The 20,980-nt window shown below is 38.5% G+C and overlaps 1 protein-coding gene across 1 annotated transcript in view; it reads right to left on the reverse strand.

Moving 5' to 3' along the window:
• Nucleotides 1–20,980, reverse strand: part of kcnd3 (potassium voltage-gated channel, Shal-related subfamily, member 3) — a 99,402-nt gene that overhangs the window by 20,827 nt on the left and 57,595 nt on the right. Inside the window, exon 3 of the mRNA XM_087780916.1 lies at nucleotides 233–401. Coding sequence (XP_087637042.1) covers nucleotides 233–401 — 169 coding nt within the window. The remainder of the gene's footprint in view (nucleotides 1–232; nucleotides 402–20,980) is intronic.

A 20,980-nucleotide genomic window follows, 5' to 3' on the forward strand; every position in this document is an offset into this window, starting at 1 on the left:
AAAAAGTATGTATAGTACAATACGATACAAGGCCTATTAAGTTTCTTTAAGATTTTGTGCTGCATTTTCAGCGGGTGTTTTTGTTTGCCCCAAAAAACATTTAACTTTCTGCTTTTGTTACCTCCACTTTTAAATAGTGTTTAAAAAAAAGAGAAAAGAAAAATGGAAAGCCCATCTGGGTAGCAGGTCCAAACCTCAGAAGATCAGCAGAGGGAATCAAGATTATGTTCACCTGTACCTTCTGCGCCCGCCGTTTGTCTGCTCTCTGGTTCTGGTGATAGATGCGGCTAAAGTTCGACACGATGACCGGCACAGGAAGGGCGATTACCAGCACCCCACTTAGAGAGCAGATTGAACCGAAGATCTTCCCCGCAATCGTTTTGGGAACCATGTCTCCGTACCTGCAAGAGGAAAAAAAGGAAAATGGTTTAATTCTGTGGAGAGAAAGAGTATTTTTCTCTTCCAGTGATGTCATTTTGAATCGAGGGAAAAGAAAAGACACAGGAACTCATGATAATCAGACTCCAAGCAGCCAAAAGAAGAGAAGATTGTTTTCCCAGAAGTCATACACATGATATTTGCAATTCAAAACCCATTTCACCATGTTTTGCAGCAACATCACAACAAAAAAAACCCAGCAACTTCATTTGGAGTTCTCTGTCAGACCATAAGTGATCTGCTCAACCACAGAAAGAAAACAAACCCACAGTAGTTTCCCCCGGACCAAAAAAGCATGACTGAACTTAAAAATAGATTTTATTCCCAAACCGGGTCATTTTTTATTCATAACCCAAAAGTGTAGGTAATTTGTTCTTCCTACGAATAGGATGTTCTTCTGAATTCATCTTAGCGACGGACCGAGGTTTTTCAGGCGGAATACGTCTTCAAAACGTAGTCATTAGCACATCTTTAAAGCGATACTACTGTATGTATTTATTAGACTAAACCTTTAACGGTGTATATGTGGCCCTCAGGTCAAACATCAGGTAGAAAATGTTTGTTTTATTGTATAATTTCTTACTTGTCTCTAATTAGGACAATAGTTTTTAGGAATTATGTAATTTAAGTGAGTATTTATTGACTCTAAAAAAGATTACAATAAAAATAAAATAAAACCCTTTTTTATTATATAGCTTTTGCTCCTTTTTTGTTGTTTTGCATCTCACAGAAGCCAATGTTTAAAATGTGGCCCCTGTGGAAATGTAATAGTCTACCAATGAAATAGAACATATACGTGATTAAAAATAAACCCCAAAAAAGATAATTGACAAATTGTTAAAAAAAACTATTATATTTTCAATTACAAGCCAACAAAACAATGCATTGAAATCTCTCAAGGGCCAGACAACATGAATTGCTTGGATAAATATGTCCTCACTCCTAATACAACCTTCACTATGATTTCCCCATCTTTTTTTTTTTTTTTAAACAAAATACACATTTTGGATCGACGTGAGGAAAACGATCACAACCATGTCCACTGATGACAACATCTGCGTCTTCTGCAATCGTGGCGACACACACTCCTCACTGAGAGGCTTCTCCAGCACATCGTCTCGTCCAAGAACCTTAACAGTGCTTTTACCCAAATTAGGCAATAACAATCCCATCAGCGGCACAGACGCTCTAACACTTGAAAACATTTCTTCCACTCCCCTTCTCAGAAGACGTTTCCATTAGCAGGAAAAGAAGAGCTAATCATATTCATCCGCAGTCCTCTTTAATGGATCCTATCAAGATTGTCTGATAGAGCTTCTCTCTGCTAATAGTACAGTCAATTTGGCTTTCCTATTCAGTCAAGCTGGCCCGTCTACGACGATACCATCTATCAGCGATCATACACGGCACACGGATAAAGACACGCTAAGAAAGAGGAGCCTTGAATAAGCGATAAGAAAAAGTAACGAGTCATTTCTTCGACAGGGTTTGAATTCAAAACTGACGTTTAGGGATTTAGAAGAAAAGTCACTTGAGGTTGAAAATTCGCCGAACTTCTCTTATCAAGGATTCACACGAAATGTGTCTCATCGCAACACAATGCTTTTGTGTGTCCCTTGTTTGTTGCTTCAGAGGAATCGTTAATGAGATTCACATTCATGAGAAGATGTTTTGAATTTCTCAAGTGTTCCAAACGGATTCACGATGCGACTATTTAGCAGTTTATCTGATCCTAACTTTTTTCAAAATTTCCATTAAAAATAAAAACCTGATGGTTGAGCACAAGCTCTGGGTCGCAGCCTACTGCCATCAATCTGAGCACCTAGAGGGGCAACTTTAATAAATACAGAAAGCTCTATATACACAAGAATGTCCTCCCACCACTAGAGGACACCGTTTTCCAACCTGTGGAGACTCACAATGTTGATGGGAAGTCATGAACAAAGAAATATGATAAACATGACTAAAATAAACTACTAAAAAGCAAGATTTTTATATTGTTTTTTCATATCTTTTGTTTCCATTTGGCTGAAGTACCGAAAGACTTTTTAAAGTTACCAGGAAGATAAAATACAAAAATGACAATAATCTGACACTAGTGGAGCCAGAAGCACCCTTTTTAAAAAAGTAATTTGAAAATTGGCTCAAAATAAAACCATTCTAAAAGTCACAGTTGATTTAGCTGTATCACATGTGACTGTGTAAATAAAGAGACGACATCTTTTGCTCCAAAAAGACATTGGAAAGCTTAGAAAAAAAGCAATCAAATCAATATAAGACAGTTCTCTAACCCTTGTGCATGGAAACAATTATTTTGACTAGTTGACTAATTCAATAGTTAGTTTGGTGACATTAATCTTGTGCTACCTGGTATGTGCGTTTTAACACATTTTAGTTTTGATCCCATTGCTTAAGTAACTAATTTGTCTTCAGGGCATAGTTGTTTATATGTAGCCATTTAAAAAAAAAAAGAAAAAAAGAGAGGTAACAATTTGAGCTTGAAATCAACCATTATTTCTCAATTATATTGCATTTTGGAAACAGTTTTTCAGTCTGCATGTCATTTTAGTTTGCAGTTTCTTCTCCCGTATCTTAACCCAAATGCTCACTGCAACTTCCAGTTTATCCAAAAAAACATGGAAATATCCTGTGAGATTTCAATATATATTGCTCAATTTGTGTTCATTTTGCAGCCTGAAAAAAAAACACAATTTCCAAAAAGGGACTAGATAATGAAACATCCTAATTTGTACTTCTAATTTGTCAACTTCCTGAAGCGTTTGCAACAAATAACTGAGCTCAATTTGGTGTTTTTCTTCAGTTCCCTTGTGACAGTGCAGAGACTAATGAGTCGTTTTTATTTCTGCAGACACAAAAAAACCCTGCTGGGTTTTATTAAAAATGATTTGATTTAAAGGTATTAGGTTTGAAAAGAGCTCTTATCTTAGTAAATATGTTTAAACTAGGTACCTATGGCTGCGTTTTTCATTACTGGGCAAATACAAAAATGAAAATCAATCACTGCTGTGAGGCGAGTGGTTTAAAACCTGCATAAAAAGACACAAAAAAAAGATATTTATGCAACTCATTGACTCTCAGAATAGTGAGATTCCAATGCTGCTTTTCTCCACAGTAAAGTAATGCAGGAACTAAAAGAGAGAAACAAGAAAGACATAAAGTGCTGAGGGTTGGTTTTCCAATCACAGATCAAATCCCAGGCGGCTACTCTGCAATTTTCTTCTGGTCCCCTCAGATATAGTCTAAGTGATGCTGTTTGTACCGGAGCCTCGCAAGGCTCACAAACCCCAGGGAGAAATGGAATCAGCTCTTGGAAAGAGGTGTATTATGGTTTCTTGAAAGGGTTTTTATTTGAACCGTATATATATATTAACTGTGTACGGATTTATTAAAAAAGTTAGCGTGTATAAAAAGTTGTCAAAAGTCCAAATTTCTAATGCGGTGTCATAGAGCGGAGTCACATCTTGTTGATTATATCCCTTTCGATTTTCTGAGATTGCCCTTTGGAATAACAACTAATTGTTATTTTAATTGTTTTGGCACTCACAAGTGTTATTTCATATAGCGTTTTTTAATATCCGTGATGTTTTTCCTACCTTGAAATGTGTCCTTCAGCCACAACAAAATTAAATTTACACCATGTTGCTCCAATAACAATCCCATCTCACGAGGCTGCTTTGGAAAATTAATAGGACTTCCCTGTCCAGAGATACAAACAGAAGTGTGAGGCTCTAATTGTTTGTTGTTTTTGGATACTATCGTTATATTTTCAGGAGGAATACGTGTCAAAACAATGTCTTGGTTGTTTGGATGGAAGCCACTAGTGTGATTTCTGACAGGCACCATCTTGTTAGGTGTCAACACAGTCCTCCATCAGACCTCCATGAAAGATGGATTGTTTCACATTTCCTCCCAGCGGTAGTGATTTCAAATAAACAAGATGTCAAAAATGACAAGAGCTGCATTTGATTAGATGGTGATTCTGTTACTTTAGTAAATATTTTGGATAATATTTGTTTCGAGTTTTAAATTAAAAAATTAAACATTGAAAACTTTTTGTTGTCTTCTAGCAATAGAAACTGTAGTCAGAAAGTTTTTAGATGATGAGTCTGAGTATTTACATTTCCCATTATATCCATTAGTTTATTTAATCATTTCTGCTCACCGTTGTTTTCTACATTAATCTTGCATCATAAAGATGAATCAGATATACCACTTTAAAATGAATTGTATTTAAGTATATATAACTGGTTATATATTGCCTGACCATTTTTTTCTTGGAAAAGAAAAAACTCTACGGTCCAAATATTAGGTTTAACTGTCTGTTACTCTTGATGATAGAATCCAAACTAGGCGAAGAAGAGAGTGTGGACAGGGGTGGACATTGGTGAAGATAAATGTCAGGGGTGATCAGTATTGAAAGTAATGAAAAAGATTTTTAGAATAGCTCCCGAACCACTTGGCCACCTTTTACCAGATTCTGAGGCAGAAAGAAAACATTTAATTTATTGTAAATACCCTTGTGGTATCTCAGGGTCGAGGTGACCCAAAGACCCGAAAACTTCTTTTAAGCCCCCCTCATATGTCTGGTTTGGGGAAGGTTGTTCACCTTGACCCTGAGATAACACAAGAGGTTTTATTTTTGAAATGTTCCGTTTTGTTGCCGCTCATTTATTCCACTTTCTTTGCTGTTTTTATCTGAAGATGGTTCTGTGAAAATACGCCAACATTAGAAAGGTCTCTCGTCCCAAAAAGTTTAGGGACCCCTACCCCGACAGTTGACTAAAACAACAATTAGGGTTAAAAACAACTAGCAAATGACATGAGGAAGATAACAGTGGATTATAAGGACTTCTTGTGGCAACATTTGATGGTAAATGCAGAGAGCATTGAGCTACTTAAACATCCTTTTTTTTAGTTAAAAAATAAATCTTCCAAAGCACCAACCTCAGGAAGTTCAGTCAGTGAAAGACAAGAACACCAATTAGACCACATTCATGTCCACTGGGTCAGACTTATTAAAGGATGCAGCAAGACAAGCTAGAAAAAGTTGCTACATGGTTATTTTAAAAATTAATGAATGCAATATATTTGCTAATGCGTTCATTTGTGAAAGATCTACAAGCCGTCACACGTCCTCTTCTTTCTCCTCCTCACTCTAAAAATATGACGATTCCTGGCCATAACTCCATCCACTACCTAGCCCATATCCAATGTCCTCGCATCAATCAAGAATACAGGAGAAAATCATATTTAATAATTCATTTTCACAGCTGAGCACCACCATGAAAAATGCATGTGTTACAAGCGAGGACATAAATGATGATGTCTCATAAAAAACTTCCAGAAGTGGTGCTCCTGCTCCCCCATTTTTTTTTTATTCGGAAAAACCGTCACAGTTCAATGAAGCTCGACTCTTTTGGGTTTGGCAGCGTGAGAGATTGTCTCTTCAGGCCTCTAACCCTCAACCATCAATCCATCGCTTCTCTCCGCTGACATTTCATGGTCAGACACTCAGATGGAAGTAGCCAAGATGACACATGTATCTTCAGGGATATGGGCAGCTATCTATAATCAAGCCCACAAATGTCACGGCAGGAAAACAGGAAATAAGGAGGTGAAGGCACAACAGGTAAGTGAAGAAAATGTGAATGCACCCAGCAAAGAGAGAGAAAGAGATCGCTCCGCAGATTCCATCGCTTCTTCATTTCCGTATTAATTTCCCTTACGTTAGAAACAGAGGGAAGAATTTCTACACTGGATTGACTTTTCGAACCAGTGGAATAAGAATGACGAGTTTTAAATTTAATTTTACACAGATCATTCTTTTGTCTTCATCATCCACTAATGCTTTAAAACAGCATTAAACTGATTAACTTCAACCTTATAAATGGGTTATTTCCTTCCAAATCGAAGTTTATACTGTCTCGGGAAATTATACTGCCAAACTTTACTTAACAGTATTTTTCCAACTTGCGACTTCAATTGAGCTATACATTTAATATTGTTGTTTTTTCAATAATGAAAAAAATACTTTTCTGATTTTCCTTGAATATTGGATCCAACTCAAGGCATTTCTCTGCATTACTGAAGGTATCATCCCTCGATATGCTCCTGAGTCTTCCTCCGATGTCCTCCACCAGCTGGAACTCCTGAGAAACTTTGGGAGTAAATCCATGAAGTCATCTTTGATTTGTTCCACTGGTGTTTCTAAAATGTTTGAATTATACAAGATGTCAACCATGAAGTGTTAAGGTCTAAATTGCTGGAATTACACTAATGCTTTCCTAAACATCAGTGCAACCTTATCCACGCAAATAATTTAAGTCAGGAACTCGTAAAAGTCTTCCTACAAAACCTAATAAAACATGATTTAGGGTTGTTGTTTGTTTTGGAAACTCCTTTACAATGGATCAAACCATAAGTGCTTTTGCAAATATAAAAGTCAAATAAAATGTGTGTTGTTGATACACCTGTTAAATGTGTTAAACTAAGGGAATTGGGGCAAAAATCAAGCCCACAAATTCACTTCTCGCGGCCTGGTTGGAAGATAGCACCAATTTTGATTGACATCATATGTAGACACTTTAAAAAACAAAAGGATTTTGGAATAGAGGCTCAAAGTGTTTAAATGGAAGTATCTTTTGGGTCATGAGGCGACTGGATGGTGATAGACGACAGTGTATTGACATTAAACCAAGTGATCTAAATGTAGTTTGAACGATATCAAGTTTTGTTTCAGCTAATGGTAGTTAAAGACAGAGAGAGGAATACAAATACATTTTGTTGACCCTGTTGCTTACTGTGTTTAACATCTTGACCTGTATAAGAGTTATGAGTCATTCACTTAGAGCTGAAATTTAGCATAAAAAACAAGAAACTTCATTAGGAAATGTACCGCAGCTTAGCTTGAAAACTGTTGGACATCTAACGACAGATCAGAGAGCAAGATTGTCCGTCCGTGAGGGTTTTTATTCATACAAGTCATGGTTATCCAAGTGGTTGGAAAGCGAGTCAACTGGACTCTGTAGACTTCTAACCCCAAAGGAGCAGGGGTTAGGTTCCAGCTCATTTGGAACTAAAGAAACTTCTTGGATGAGAGGTAAAATGTCTTCCTAGAACTTCACACAGTCCAGTTGCTTTTGAACCACTTGGAAAGACAGCAAGATTATCAAAGTTTTTCTTTTATACAGTAACGTTTTTTAACGCTTTCTAAGATGGACGTTAATAACCAATTGTGGGTGCTGGGAGAACCGCAAAGATCTCACACTTTTAGTTTACTAACTGACATTCTCATCATCCTAGTCGTTTAAGCTCGGCTAGTTTGGCCTTGTATCCTAATGTATATTGTTTTGTTTTTAATGCCAGCCTGCCCATGGAAGAGGAGGCTAGCTGATTAATATAACGACTCCATCATAAAGATTGATGATCCTTGAGGGGGCCACTTTATTAGCTTCAAGTTTCAGGAGGATGCCTCAATGTTAAATGTTAATGTCAATTTCCTACGCTATTATTTTTTTATTTTGAGCAAAAACCTGCATTGCAGTGTTCCGCGGCTTCTTCAGAAGTTGCTGGATATGAAAATCCAATTCCTCAGCTCCATGTTTGTGCCACGAGGCAGCCACACGGGTTATTTCTGCATTTACATTCGTCATGTGATGAGGAGGGAATCAGGAAAAAAAACAACACACTGATAAGTTGATAAAGTGAAGGGCATTACTCTCTCACTTCGCTGCACAGAGGAAAGGTCGTTATCATCACTCACTTCACAACCAATTGAAGAGTGAATCACACTGAGGGATTACCGCCATTTTTCTAGAGGACATGCATGCACGTGCACGCTCTGGGTGCAGGGAACGTTTGAACACTTATTTTACTGTTTCTTTAAGTTTCACAGGTCATTAATAAGAAACGAAAAGCTCTGGAAAAAGCAGGTGAGACACTCTAAGAAACTCAGTTTATCTGACTTTGTACTTAATTTAGTAGAACAATTCAAAAGTGTTTGGTGGCTACAAAGTTCTGTGACCTGGACTCAAAGGTCTAGGCCGTCTTCAACTATGCATCAATCCCAGGTACCCTAATACTTTTACTTTGACACGCAAGTTATTTTTTTTTGTAAAAATTTCAATTTACTTTTGGATACTTTCGATACGCTTTTCGACATAGGCAGCTTTTAAAGGTAAATTAAGGACCTCAGGGTTAGGTTGCGCAACATCGTCCTCTTAAAGCAGCCTACAGTTGACAAGGAAACAGAATATTGATCAATGAATGAAGAGAAGATCTACAGGAAGAAAATGTCAGAGGTAATCCAAATTGCCTTTTGTGTCACACTTTCTGTGCCATCAATTGGTTGTACAACCTGAGGAGACACTTGCTATTCCAATTCAACAGGAAATAGTCAAAGAGAGGTTGACCATTCCACAGACTGGACATCCATCTGGAAAATGTTTTATCACCAACAGCAGGGATGTCAATCTCAATCACATAAGAGTGAATCATCTTTGTGAAAAGTAATTTAAATCTATTAAAAAAAAGCATGATTGTCTTTTAATTCTAAGAGGCTGAATATATCTATAAATAGTCCTACACCAAAATATTTCAAATAATTGTCCTTCTTTCCCCTTAGTGGAATTCCCATTTTTCGTAGTACAGATTGGAATTCCAAAATTCTGATCCCAATACAGTAGTAGGATTTCAATCTCTCCCAGTAGAGATTGAAATGCAGAATCTCGAATCCTCCTAGGACAGATTGGAATTCCAATCTTTATTAGTAGGATCTGTAATCCTACTAGTAGGACTAAAGACCAAGCTGTACTAGTAGAATTCCAGCTCCTACTGGATTCCAATCTGCACTTTGACGTATACACATTTATTTGGAGGAAACCATCAGGAGGGCCACAAATAATCAACGGGTGGGCTCCTTGGTGTTGAGCATTACACATGACTATAAAGCATTCAATTACACAATTAAATTACAAAACACTAGACCTTAATTTGAGTCTATGATGCAGAGACAAAGTTTCTAGATCGGATGATTTTTTTTAGATTTAGGAGCAAGAAGAACTCATTTTATCTGAAGATTCTGTGAGATTCCAACGGATGTTTTCTCTTCGCCGTATGTCGATAGAAGTACATTTTAACAGGCGAGCAGCATGAGTGAAATTACTTTTTGGGAGGCTGGGGGGGGGGGGGGGGGGGGGCTGTTGCGACTGTGACTGGTTTATAATGTGTGTCTGCGCCGACACTTTTCTTTGTAATTAGTGATTACCGAACTGCTATCAACAGAACGCTTCAACAATTCCACTTCCAAGGGTAACCAGGAAGTACAAACACAATTACCAGGGAGGAGAACAGAAACATTTAAATATGAATTACATGAGGCGGAAGTCTCAAAAGCCCACATCCATGGCGCCCAATTCACAGGAAAAAGTGCCGCCATCAACTCATTTGTGAATCTCCCAACGTGCATATGTGAGTGTATGCTAATTTATAACGCATCCACGAGCGGCTGTGTGCATGTTTTGGATAACGGGCGGATCTCTCAACAAGTGCCGAAATACTTTCAAGCCTCAAAGGGCTGATACGAGTGGAAGTATGGATAAGATCAGTAATGGCTGTTGGTAATTGAAACAGGAACCCATCCATCTCTCCGGGCCCCGGCGTGGCCGTGCAGCGTGGCAGGATGCTGGGAGAGGAGAGCGGCTGACGAGCGGCGGCACAATTACCTTGATATGTGGCTCAATTAAGTTGCTAACGAGAACTAACTGCACCCGGTTGAAACAGCAATCTCCAGGGTATCGCTCGGATGCCGGGATTAATGAGCGCGTTCTATATTTTGTTTATTGGCGAGTCAAGTTCATTGATCACCTGCAGGCTGACCTTTTCTCCCGCTCGTTGTTGTTTCAATGGAAACTTTGACTTTAAATGTACTCGTTACATTCTCACAATATGCGAGCCACAATTAGACAAATTTAAACCTTAAAATGCAACTTTTTCAATGTGAAATATCAGCTTTAATTCCCAAAAATATTTAACTTTAAATTATATATATATATATATATATATATATATATATATATTTTTAGCTACACCTGTATTTACTAGGCATGAATCCACATCTGGATACACTGCCAGCCGTTATGATACGATGAGATTCACTGAAGCCCCCTGACAATTTGATGCAATACGAAAATACAAATCTCTCCTCTTCACAATACGATCAGTTCAAAAGTGATTTGCACACAATCTAAGTTAATTATAAGAGAATTGGGTTCGATATGTGATATCGAACCCAATTCTTGTTAGTTAGGGTTTGAGAAAGTAATACTCTCGTCAGTTTTCTTACCGAAAAAGAAGCACAATTCTGATTTTCTCTTTTCAATAGAACAAAACAAATGAATACTCTCAATTAAACAATATTTTCCTTCCAACATCTGGTTTACTGCATTAATGTGACTTAGTGTCAGGTTTTTCTTGAGAAATAATATTAGCTGATTGAACCTGAAGGGAGCAGACGCAGAGGTAATCATTCCGTGCCGTGGATGTGTTCATGGTGCTGCCAATGTATTTTATTGACCCACAGCATTATGTGCCAATTGTCATGTCAAGTTGGCCTGCATATTTGACTTGTGTGTCTTTATAAGTGCATCAATTATCTTGTTTTATTCATCTTTGTTGTCTCGTAACTCCTGTGTAAGTGCCTGATGATGTGAGGGTGCCAAAGAAATCGATTTTTACCTTTGCCGATGCAAAAAAGGCTACGGCCAATGCATCGTAATTTCACATAAAATCCGATGCACATTTGTATCAGTGCACGAAGGACCCTTTTTTGGCGCGTTGATGAATCAAATTTGCTCAAATCATTCTGTAAAACTGCTCTTTGTTCTGGCCTGTCTCAACTGAAACTAATCCCTTTCATATGGAATGGAATGTCAATCATTATCCTCGTCTTAGACAGCTGTGACATAGAAATTGTTCCTCAGTCGTGTCCTAATCTTGATTATTCGTGGCTCTTCGCAGAAGAAAAAGAGCATTTGCAGTGTGTCCCAAAAAATGTTGTTCTCTTGATTCAATTTTCATGTTTTCTGACTTGACTGACCATGTCACCGTCTTCCCTTTGACTTTTCTATGCTTAAAACGGCGCTAACAAGTGATACTGACAATACGAGAATAAATCACAAAAGAACAATAGGAACAATAACTATATAAATACAACACAAAACATCAGGTCATATGACTTTTTCACTCTTAAAAAACATAGGACAATACAAAGAGAAGAGGTGTTTGCTTTTTCTTCTAGTATATGTTGAGGGTCTTATTTACTTTTACTTGAGTCATTTCTTTAGTCTGCCACTAAGACTTTCCCCCTTAGATCCTACTAATATTCACAATAACTTGATGGAGTTTCAAAACATAAGCATGATATTTGAGTGGATGTTTGTGCCATTTGCACCATTAAAGTAGTACAAAAAAATAATGCTTTGAGGACTCTACTACGACCAGAGATGGGAAGAGGCGAGCGAGAACCCGAGATCAAGACAATGACAAAGTGGTCTTGAGACCAAGAACACTTTCCAGTTGATGTAATTCCTGTAATTTTCAAGATTCAGCCTAAAATAAAGATAAATGACTTTTCTCAGAAAGAGCAGCAGCACTTACAGACACACGCTCTAGATTGGAGGTAACTCAATGGTCCATTTGTCATGACAGGGCTACTTTCTGCAAGAATCTTTCAGAGGAGATGGTTGGCGGTTTCACACGGGAAGGGTCACAACATCCAAATGTCCTGTAAGTGCAGTGGAAAAATGCCTTTCACAAAGTTCGTGCAGGCAAAATGCACTCATAGGTCGGCCGTTACCTTTGGACTGAAAGGATCGTGTTTATCTCAGAAAGATGTCAGCGTCATATGGTTTCATAAATACTGCTTGCCGACATATGTGTGTTTAAGATATGATGCTATTTATAATTTCCGGCTGCGACATCTTTTACGCACCGTGTGCAACAGTCGTCTTATGTGCCCTCTTGTTTTGACCCCTGCTGAAGCTGATGGTGATAGATGAACGCTGCGTGGAAAGATAAGGCCAGAGGTAGGACCAGAAGAAGGAGATACCAAGAGTTCAAGGGGTCATCGGTTGAGAGTCGTAGCCATTTTTAACCAGAGAGCTGAATAGTGACATGGATAGTGAAACAAAAAGATTATAAATAACTGGCTTCAATTTGATGTGAGGAATATCTAGGAAGGAGGGGGGGGCACATAGGACGGCACAAGAGCACCAACCTTGACAGTCTTTTAAGCTGCTATGATTGCATTAGCTTTTATTGGTTTGCAAATTTCCACCACAGAGTTCTATGAACGCGGTGCGTTCAAGCATCTCTTGCTTCGCGACAGTTCCCTCATGTGGTTACCGTCTCCGCTCGCCATTCTTTCATTTTCTTGTTCTGCAAGTGACCAATAATCCGATAACATAAAACTCAATAAAAAGGCAATTATTTTGCTGCATTTCTTTTTTTTAACTCCCCCGACCCTCCCCCCGTCCCCTGGCTGAGCTCTCCTCCAGACTTTTACAACCCAATTCAGTGTCAGCACATCAATAGCGTAAGTAGCTTAATGTGCAAACAAACCCAATAAAAGGAACCCATCTCGGAGGCTGCGGTGCTGCAGTCCGACCAGAATGATTGGCATGAATATTGAACCGCTGAACCTGAAGCGAATAGGGGGTGAAAATTAATTAAATCCTGGTACAAAACTTTCTTCTACTGACCCCTTGTGACTCGCTCTCCCAGCTGGATCGGCCAGTAATTGCTCAAGTTGGTGCTGAATGATATCAGAATATTGCAGAGTTTTATCGACACGATGATAAAACACTCATTTACAGGTATTTATTTTGCACATAATGGTAACGGTTAACCTTGATAAATTGGGGTTTATTTAAAAGAACCATGGGGCGATTCATTTTGTCTCGGTAATTTGAGTTTTGATTCTAAAAAAATAGATGCCAAATAAATGGTCCCTTTGATACACAGGTATGAATAAGTACAGAATTAAAAGTTTGATTCTGACTTCACGGTCTCATCACATGTTTCCATGGAGACGACGCGATAGCAACACACGTGAGCCCCATGAATATGTCAGCGGTTCAAAGGGTTGGATCAACGCTAGCATGGTTAGCATCAGGTTGACTCAGACCCATCTGGAACGGCCATTAGCGATAGAAAAACAAACCGTCGGTCACAGGTCCAGCACAGTCGGGATCCAACACTTGTGAACCCTGCCGGGGTTAAATATCCAGCCCATTAGCTTTAAGTGTTGTTCATGCTCCACTAGATCCTGTGAGCAACATGGCGAGAGATTTTTCTGATCTAATTCAACACACCGCGCCGTATAAAATGGCCATGATGGATTATCCAGGAAAGGTCGATTTGGCTCAATTCAGCATTATGAAATAGACAAAAGCTAATACACACAATTTGCCGCTTGTCTCTCCCTGAATCAAAGACGTCTCTGTCGGATTGGTTTGTCCGTGTCTGAAGGGTTTTGGCTCTGCCGGCCCGAGATTATCGCCCAGCGCTTTAACGCCGCCTGACTTATTGACTGCAAACATGGACAACACGACTCTCATCAGTGTCTGGCACAAAGACAGCATCGACTAGACTGATCTATGACCGGGTCTGACGGGGAGATGGTCAATGAAGCTAACTACAGCTGGCTGATGCTCTGTCGCTCGGCTTTTAAGATGCAGTTCATATCAAGAACAGCATGTTGGCTCGATTCTAGCTGACTTTGAATCAAAGTTTAGTTGAATTGAAATGTCACATTTCATTTACAACACCCAAGAAAACTGGGATTTATAGAAAAATATAGTATCTACAAGCTTGATTGAGCCATTTATCTTTTATTGGAATTAAAGACTTGCACCATGAGGTGTAATTTATTTTACCACACCAACAATTTTCAACTGTAATCCAAGAATTCTAAACCGTAATCCAACTATTAATGTATGTTTTCCCCATTAAAATATCTTTCACTTGACATTATAAATAGGAAATTATTGCTTAATTGGAGATTCACGGAAGATTCTAACCTTCAAAGTATACAAAGTGTTACGGGTGGTAAATTACACTCCAGACAGCCATTGCCAGCGCAATAGACCAATTTATGAACTTTAATTCTTATTGTTTCTTTCAACTTTTATGCATTACAGGGTGGTAAAGTTCAGCCTATCCAACACCATCTTCCTCAAGACCTTGACTCCTGATGATACTTGACTGTTCATCAATGTAATAGCAAAAACATTTGTTACGGGTGTGATTTATTTCATTTATGGAATAATTTTAGTAATTTAAACTGAAAAAAGTGGCTAAAAATATGCATTACATTCTCGTAGGACTTTCCAGCCGTTAGAAAATGACTAAAAATCGAACCTCGCATGCTTTTCAATAAATTTGAGCGATCATGAAATGGAGGAGACACAACAGGCACCAGTTTCTCAGAGCGACTTTTGTAAGTCATCGGTGCGTCCGTCAAGCAGTGTCCATGTTTCTGTGGATGAAGGAAGTGTCAGGATATGTCTGCGTGTGGAGAAAAGTAGGCTTCAGGAGAAACTAGGCCATCTCCAAGACCCAGGAGACGTCTCTTCAGCCCAGCCTTCTGTCCTACTTCACCGCCCGGCGAGACTGGGATGTGTGACTGGTGTGTATGAGGCTCAACAGCAGGGACATTTCCGCCTAAGGCGCCGAGAGGCAACAGGTGAGCTGCTAACCGTGTGAGAGAACCGGTCCAGGGACAAGTCTCTTTTTCTGGGGTGAAGTTGAAAACGCAGATGTCCCAAACAACATAAGCCCAGTGCGCAACAGAAACACGCAGGAACAAAAAACTCTTTGAAATATGACACTTGTGTTATATTCATGTGTGTGTGTGAGCGAGAGAGCGATGAGTCACTGCAGGAGGAAGAGATGAACCCAGTAACACAGATAGGTAGGAGAAGTGTGAATGTAGGTGTTTGTTTCTCTGTGTGGGAACAAGGCATAAGTTGTCGAGAGTGACTGCAACTACATGCTGCGTACCTACAGAGTACATAACTCCGCAGTACTTTTGAAACGTACACTTTAGACTTTCTTTTATTGTCATTGCACAGAAAACACAGCAGTGAAACTGAATTAATGTATATATAAAAAGTATAAATATCAATATTAATAAGTTAAAAATAGTGCAATATAGTATAAAAAGCATAAATAAATGTTTTAAATATTGCATATAATAATAAATGTATATAAAAGTTTAAATATAAATAAGTTAAAATAGTGCTAATATGTTATAAATAGAATAAATACATAATATTTTAAATAGTGCACTCTAGCGTTTTTTTATTGAACTATCAAAAACATCTTTCTATTCATTGAAAATAAGTGAATTGCATTTAAGAATTATTTGATAAAAACTTAGAAGTTGTTGAATTACAGTTGTAAATGTTTCGATGTCAATTTAAAATTGTTTGACTACAAAGTGGTAAATAGTTGGATTAAATTTGAAAATTGTTTGATTGGTTGAAGATTGTTGGATTACAGTTGAAAATAGTTGAATTACACTTGTACATTTTTGGAATACAGTTGTACATTTTTTGAATTAGTTGTAAATGTTTTAATTACACTTGAAAATTGTTGGATATTTAATTTTTATTATTAAATTGTAGTTGACAATTGTTGTATTGTACTTGAAAATAGTTGTAATACAGTTTAAAATTGTTGGATATTACTACAGTTGAAAATAGCCTTATTACAGTTGAAAATAGTTGTGTTACACTTGACAATTACAGCTGCACAAAATTGTACAAATAACAGTTTTAAATTGATTGATTACAATCAAAAACTCTTAACAGTTGAAATGTGTTTGTTTGTATATACATATTTTTATGATGAAATAAATGTTGTGTTTAATGAGATTAAAATTAATAGAAATAATAATGTTAGTCCTTAATCCGGTTTAATCCACTATGGAATTCCAAAAACGCCCCTTTTACAATTTTTAACAATCAAACTACAAGCACAGTTGTGCACATGTCCCATTAGTCCAGGATATTCATCTGAAGGGACGCAGTTCCACACCAGGGCAGAGTTACATCTCAGCATGAATCCAGTTTGTGTATCGTCTTACAGACTTGACACCCTTACGCTGACCTTGTTACAGAATCAGAATGTGGGTTAATCTCAAAATCGTGCTCCGCCATTTGATCTTTGACCACTTCGTTGTCGCAGCTCTGTCTCCGGCAGTCAAAGTGGGTGTCGGGTCAGAGTCAAGTTTCCAGGTTAGGGGTTTGATGCGGAAATTAGCTTGTCATGTATCCTGTAATGAGGACTGGGCTTGTGTTACCGCAGTCGTGTCAGAGGACACTGTAAACCCAACTCAAGGAAAGTTTGAGCAAGAACTTCAAAAACTGCCTCAACCTCTAAAGAAAATAATAACTTAGGACTTTTCAAAAATGTCAGAAACTCTGATCGTCTCGGGGGGTGCGATATCGATCTCAGGTGGGATGTTATGACGTGCTGCTGCACCGGGAGTGTGTCTGAGGAGACGTGCACTTATATTTCATGTATCGATTCCCTCTGATTGTGTCTTGATCTCAGAGTGTGAGCAGGAGGAGGCTGGAGGGGCAGACAGCAGGGCGAGCTACGAGGAGGCATATTAAAATTTTATTCTAGAAAGGTCAATTTCTCCTCAAGTTCAAATGTAGAATTACCTTCGGTGGAAGAAGAGAGTAGAAAGAACTAGTCTTTCATGTCCTGGTGGTTCTGTGGATGTGCTTCTCCAATACAGAATTTACATCTCAACCTCCTTTTCTGACACGTATGCCGTCAGTGAGAAAATAAATGACGGTGACTTCCTGAGTGAGGCCGTCACTTTGTCACATTTGTTTGCCACATTTCTCCACCCTTCCGGGAATTGAGCCCGTTTTTATCAGACTGCCTTCACACCGTCTTCATCTCACCTTCACAACACTATTTTTATAAAGCCAATGAAGGGTGTTGAAAGTGGGATTGTCAGACCTAAAAGTATATGAAGCATGTAATGGATGATTTTTTTTCTTGATATGGCAAAATACTCAAATCAAAATGAATGAATTTACAGTAGTAAAATATAAAGATGTCAGTGATTAAGAAAAGATTAGGTATATTATCATTGTTAAAAACTATACAAACACTGGTGTGGAAGGAAAGGAATGTGATGTGTTGTGTGAGATTTAGGACATAAATCTTGGTCGTCTCCAGGCAACAGTAAAGTTTAATTGACCTGTATATGAAAAAAGAAACCTGACTGTTATTAGTTTAAAGAAACTACTTGTTAACCAAGTTTTGAAATGACTAAAAACACATTTTGTATGTACAAGTTTAAGATGGAAGCATCAATGTTGCAATACAACGTCAATTCAAGGTATCAACCCTATAATTATAACCTGAGAAAGATTGCTTTTGTCAAGGTTTAACGTGTCGCCTAAACCACATTCCTGCCAACAGCGTGAAGAAGGCAAAGGTCAGACCACTGCAAGATTATGGATCCTGCCTCCGATTTGAAGAGTCAAGTTACGTGAGCTCAACATGTTTTTGCGCAGCTGTGTACCAACAGGTTTTATACATTATAATGTAGGTTGCAGTGAATAAGTTGTTGTTATTTTTTAAACTAGTAGCATTTCTTTCAATTTAAGTCAGTACAATTGATCATTTAGTAGTTAAATAAAATGTCAAAAAATATTAAAAATACAAATAAAATGCCAACATTGATCTCCTCCACGCCGTCCGCCTACTTGAACATAAAACCCATCCGTCTTTCTTTTGTTGAGAAAAACCTCAGTGTCTCTGTGGTACAGGTTATCAGTGTGCTTTAGGTCAACATATTTTCCACGCAAGTTCTTTTATATATCCGCAACCAAATCTTTCAGTTCTGTTCCTTCAGGGTTGTTGTATAATTTTAAACATTTTGTGTCACTAACAATGTGATTGTCCAATCACAGATACTGATTACTGGCAAATAATCCCTTGCTGGCCCCGACCGTCTGCCACTGGGTTAGAAGAGACTTGACATGGTAGGTAATTCTGTCGTTCTACTTCCATTAACTTGTTTGGCTTTGATTCAACAGGCCCTTACAAAAGTACCAATATAAAACTACACCGTTTTTTAAACTCACCTTAAAACACCTTTTTCCCTGTAACTCTTCCTTTATAGTTTCTATTTTTTGTAGTTCCCTTTATATTACTTTTAAACTTTTATAGCTCCTGTCTTACTGTTGTCTTTTATTACTGTCGTTTTAAAATCTTTCTGTATGGTGTCAGATTTGAAGGCTCCAGGATGTGATGCCTTAAAACGCTGAAGGAAAAGTTAATGTCCTTTATTTTATGATAGTGCCATGAACTGGCTCAATTTTGGAGTAATTCAAAAGTGAGATCACCTCCTTGGCAGAGGTATCTGCTCTCTCAGTAAATTTTCCTTTGCTTGGATGATTTAAAGGCCCAATCCGTAGTATTTAAAAAAGTTCCTCTGGCTCCCTCTGGTGTTACTGCAATGTCATAAATCCACAGTTTCGATGTACTATATATTTGTTACTTAAAAAAGTCTCAGTACTACATATGAAACCACCGTCTCTGATGCACTGCTTGAATGCAGTTTCATTGGTCATGTGACACTCATAGCTAGAGAGTTATACTACAGGAGTCATGACATTTCAAAATAAAAATAATAATTACTGAAAAAAAAAGGAAAAAAAAAAGGTAATGGGGCTTTAATACCGTCTTTGTGGAGATAGATTGTAATAACCTTTAAATAAACAAAGACAATAACACCATGCTCGTGCACTATAAACCAATTACACAGTTACCATAGCGATTAATCCAGACGGCATGTGGGCTTTTCAAATCCAATATCATTGTTCAACGATGTCGTAGACTCTGGGCTCCAACCAAACCAACTGTATGCTCATCACACACACATGCAGCCAGCGGATGATTGACTGCTTCTGTGTTGTAATGGCATCAGCGTAGCGGGGTGGGGGGACCGGGGCCTTTCAGGCATCACAAATCATTTCCATGACACACGAGTGCTTATGCTGCTGATACTGAACCATCAAACCTCCATTTCTGAGGCCACCAATCCTTGATCTCCCCCACGCCCCCCCCCCAACCATCCAGTGCCCGCCTTTAGAGCAAACATTTTCATGTGATTTACTGATCACTTATATAGTTTAAAAATAAACTAACAGATCGGAGAGAATCCACCAGGTTGTCTCATAATGACATGTAATGCAGTCGCCATGGCAACTTGAGATAGTTGGACAGATGGAAATGGAGAAACAAATATATCAATTATGAATAAAGTTAAAAATACTTGAGGCTTATTATAGCGTAAACAACAAACCGGGATCCGAATGAGACAATAAGCCACTGCTGTGTTTGGTCTGTAGCTGGAGCGAGTGGGTCGACTCTTTCACGCTTCACCTCTTGGCTCCGTGTCCACTTTAAGATATTGTATTAACCTCTTTCGCTCATTGTGAGCTGCTCTCTTACACTCACACACACTCGAGATTAAACTCATCCTTCTTTGGCTGCGATCCCCGTCTGGCTGCGATCCAGAGAAAACACACGTACTTTAGAAAAGCAGACACAGTCCAGAGTGGTCTTTTAAGTGTTCTCGCCGCGCAGCATCTGGCCAGACCGAGGCCGTGCCCACAGAGAGTGTGACCTCTTCTTCTTGTAAAAGGGATTTCATTGAGGCCGATTTGTAATAGGAGACATGAATGAGGTCCAGTTACAGTGACACAGAAGTAATAATGGCGAGTAGTCAGGTACGGTAATTATGATGTGTGTAAATCCACACCAGCAGTGAGACCTGCAAGTAAACGCTGACCAAAAAAATAAAGGATCTATGGATGTGACAGATGCTGCCAGAGACGCCCTCCGCTTCGTTCTTGTTTGCTCTGCTGACATGCATCCTCTTGTGTTAGCTCTAGGAGGATTCTCTAAGCCCACCTGTACATGTCTGCTCACAGATTGTCCAGCAGCCGGTTTGTCTGGACCAATCACGGTGTCTCGCTTTCTGCCATCTCTAGCTAGTTCTTCTTGAGCTTCTGCTCCCCAAGCTCCTGTTGACACAGAGCATCTGCTACCATCTCAGCCCCAGTCCAAGCCTAATCTCTTCTCGTCTAAATTGAAATGACTCCTTTAGTGAATAAAATTCACACATGGTCACATTTTATCAGTCATTTCCTGTATGGATGAACCCATCGGCATCTGTGTGAATATAAACTAATACATTAACTAGAAGCAAAAAGTCCCGGTTATCGTGTCGAAAAATGGCAAAGACGTCTTTTATTTATAAACTTAATAGATTAACAAATCAGGTGACTTTTGTGTCCAGTGAAATTGCCTAAAACACCTAGAAAACATACTGTACATTAAAGTCTCAAGCGAGCAATTTCCCATAGAATTCAACTATACAATACGATATACTATACGATACAATTAGAGTTTCTTAGTTAGTTGG

This window comes from Callionymus lyra, chromosome 19 (genome assembly GCF_982586985.1).
Source record: "Callionymus lyra chromosome 19, fCalLyr1.hap1.1, whole genome shotgun sequence".
NCBI classification, from domain to species: domain Eukaryota; kingdom Metazoa; phylum Chordata; class Actinopteri; order Syngnathiformes; family Callionymidae; genus Callionymus; species Callionymus lyra.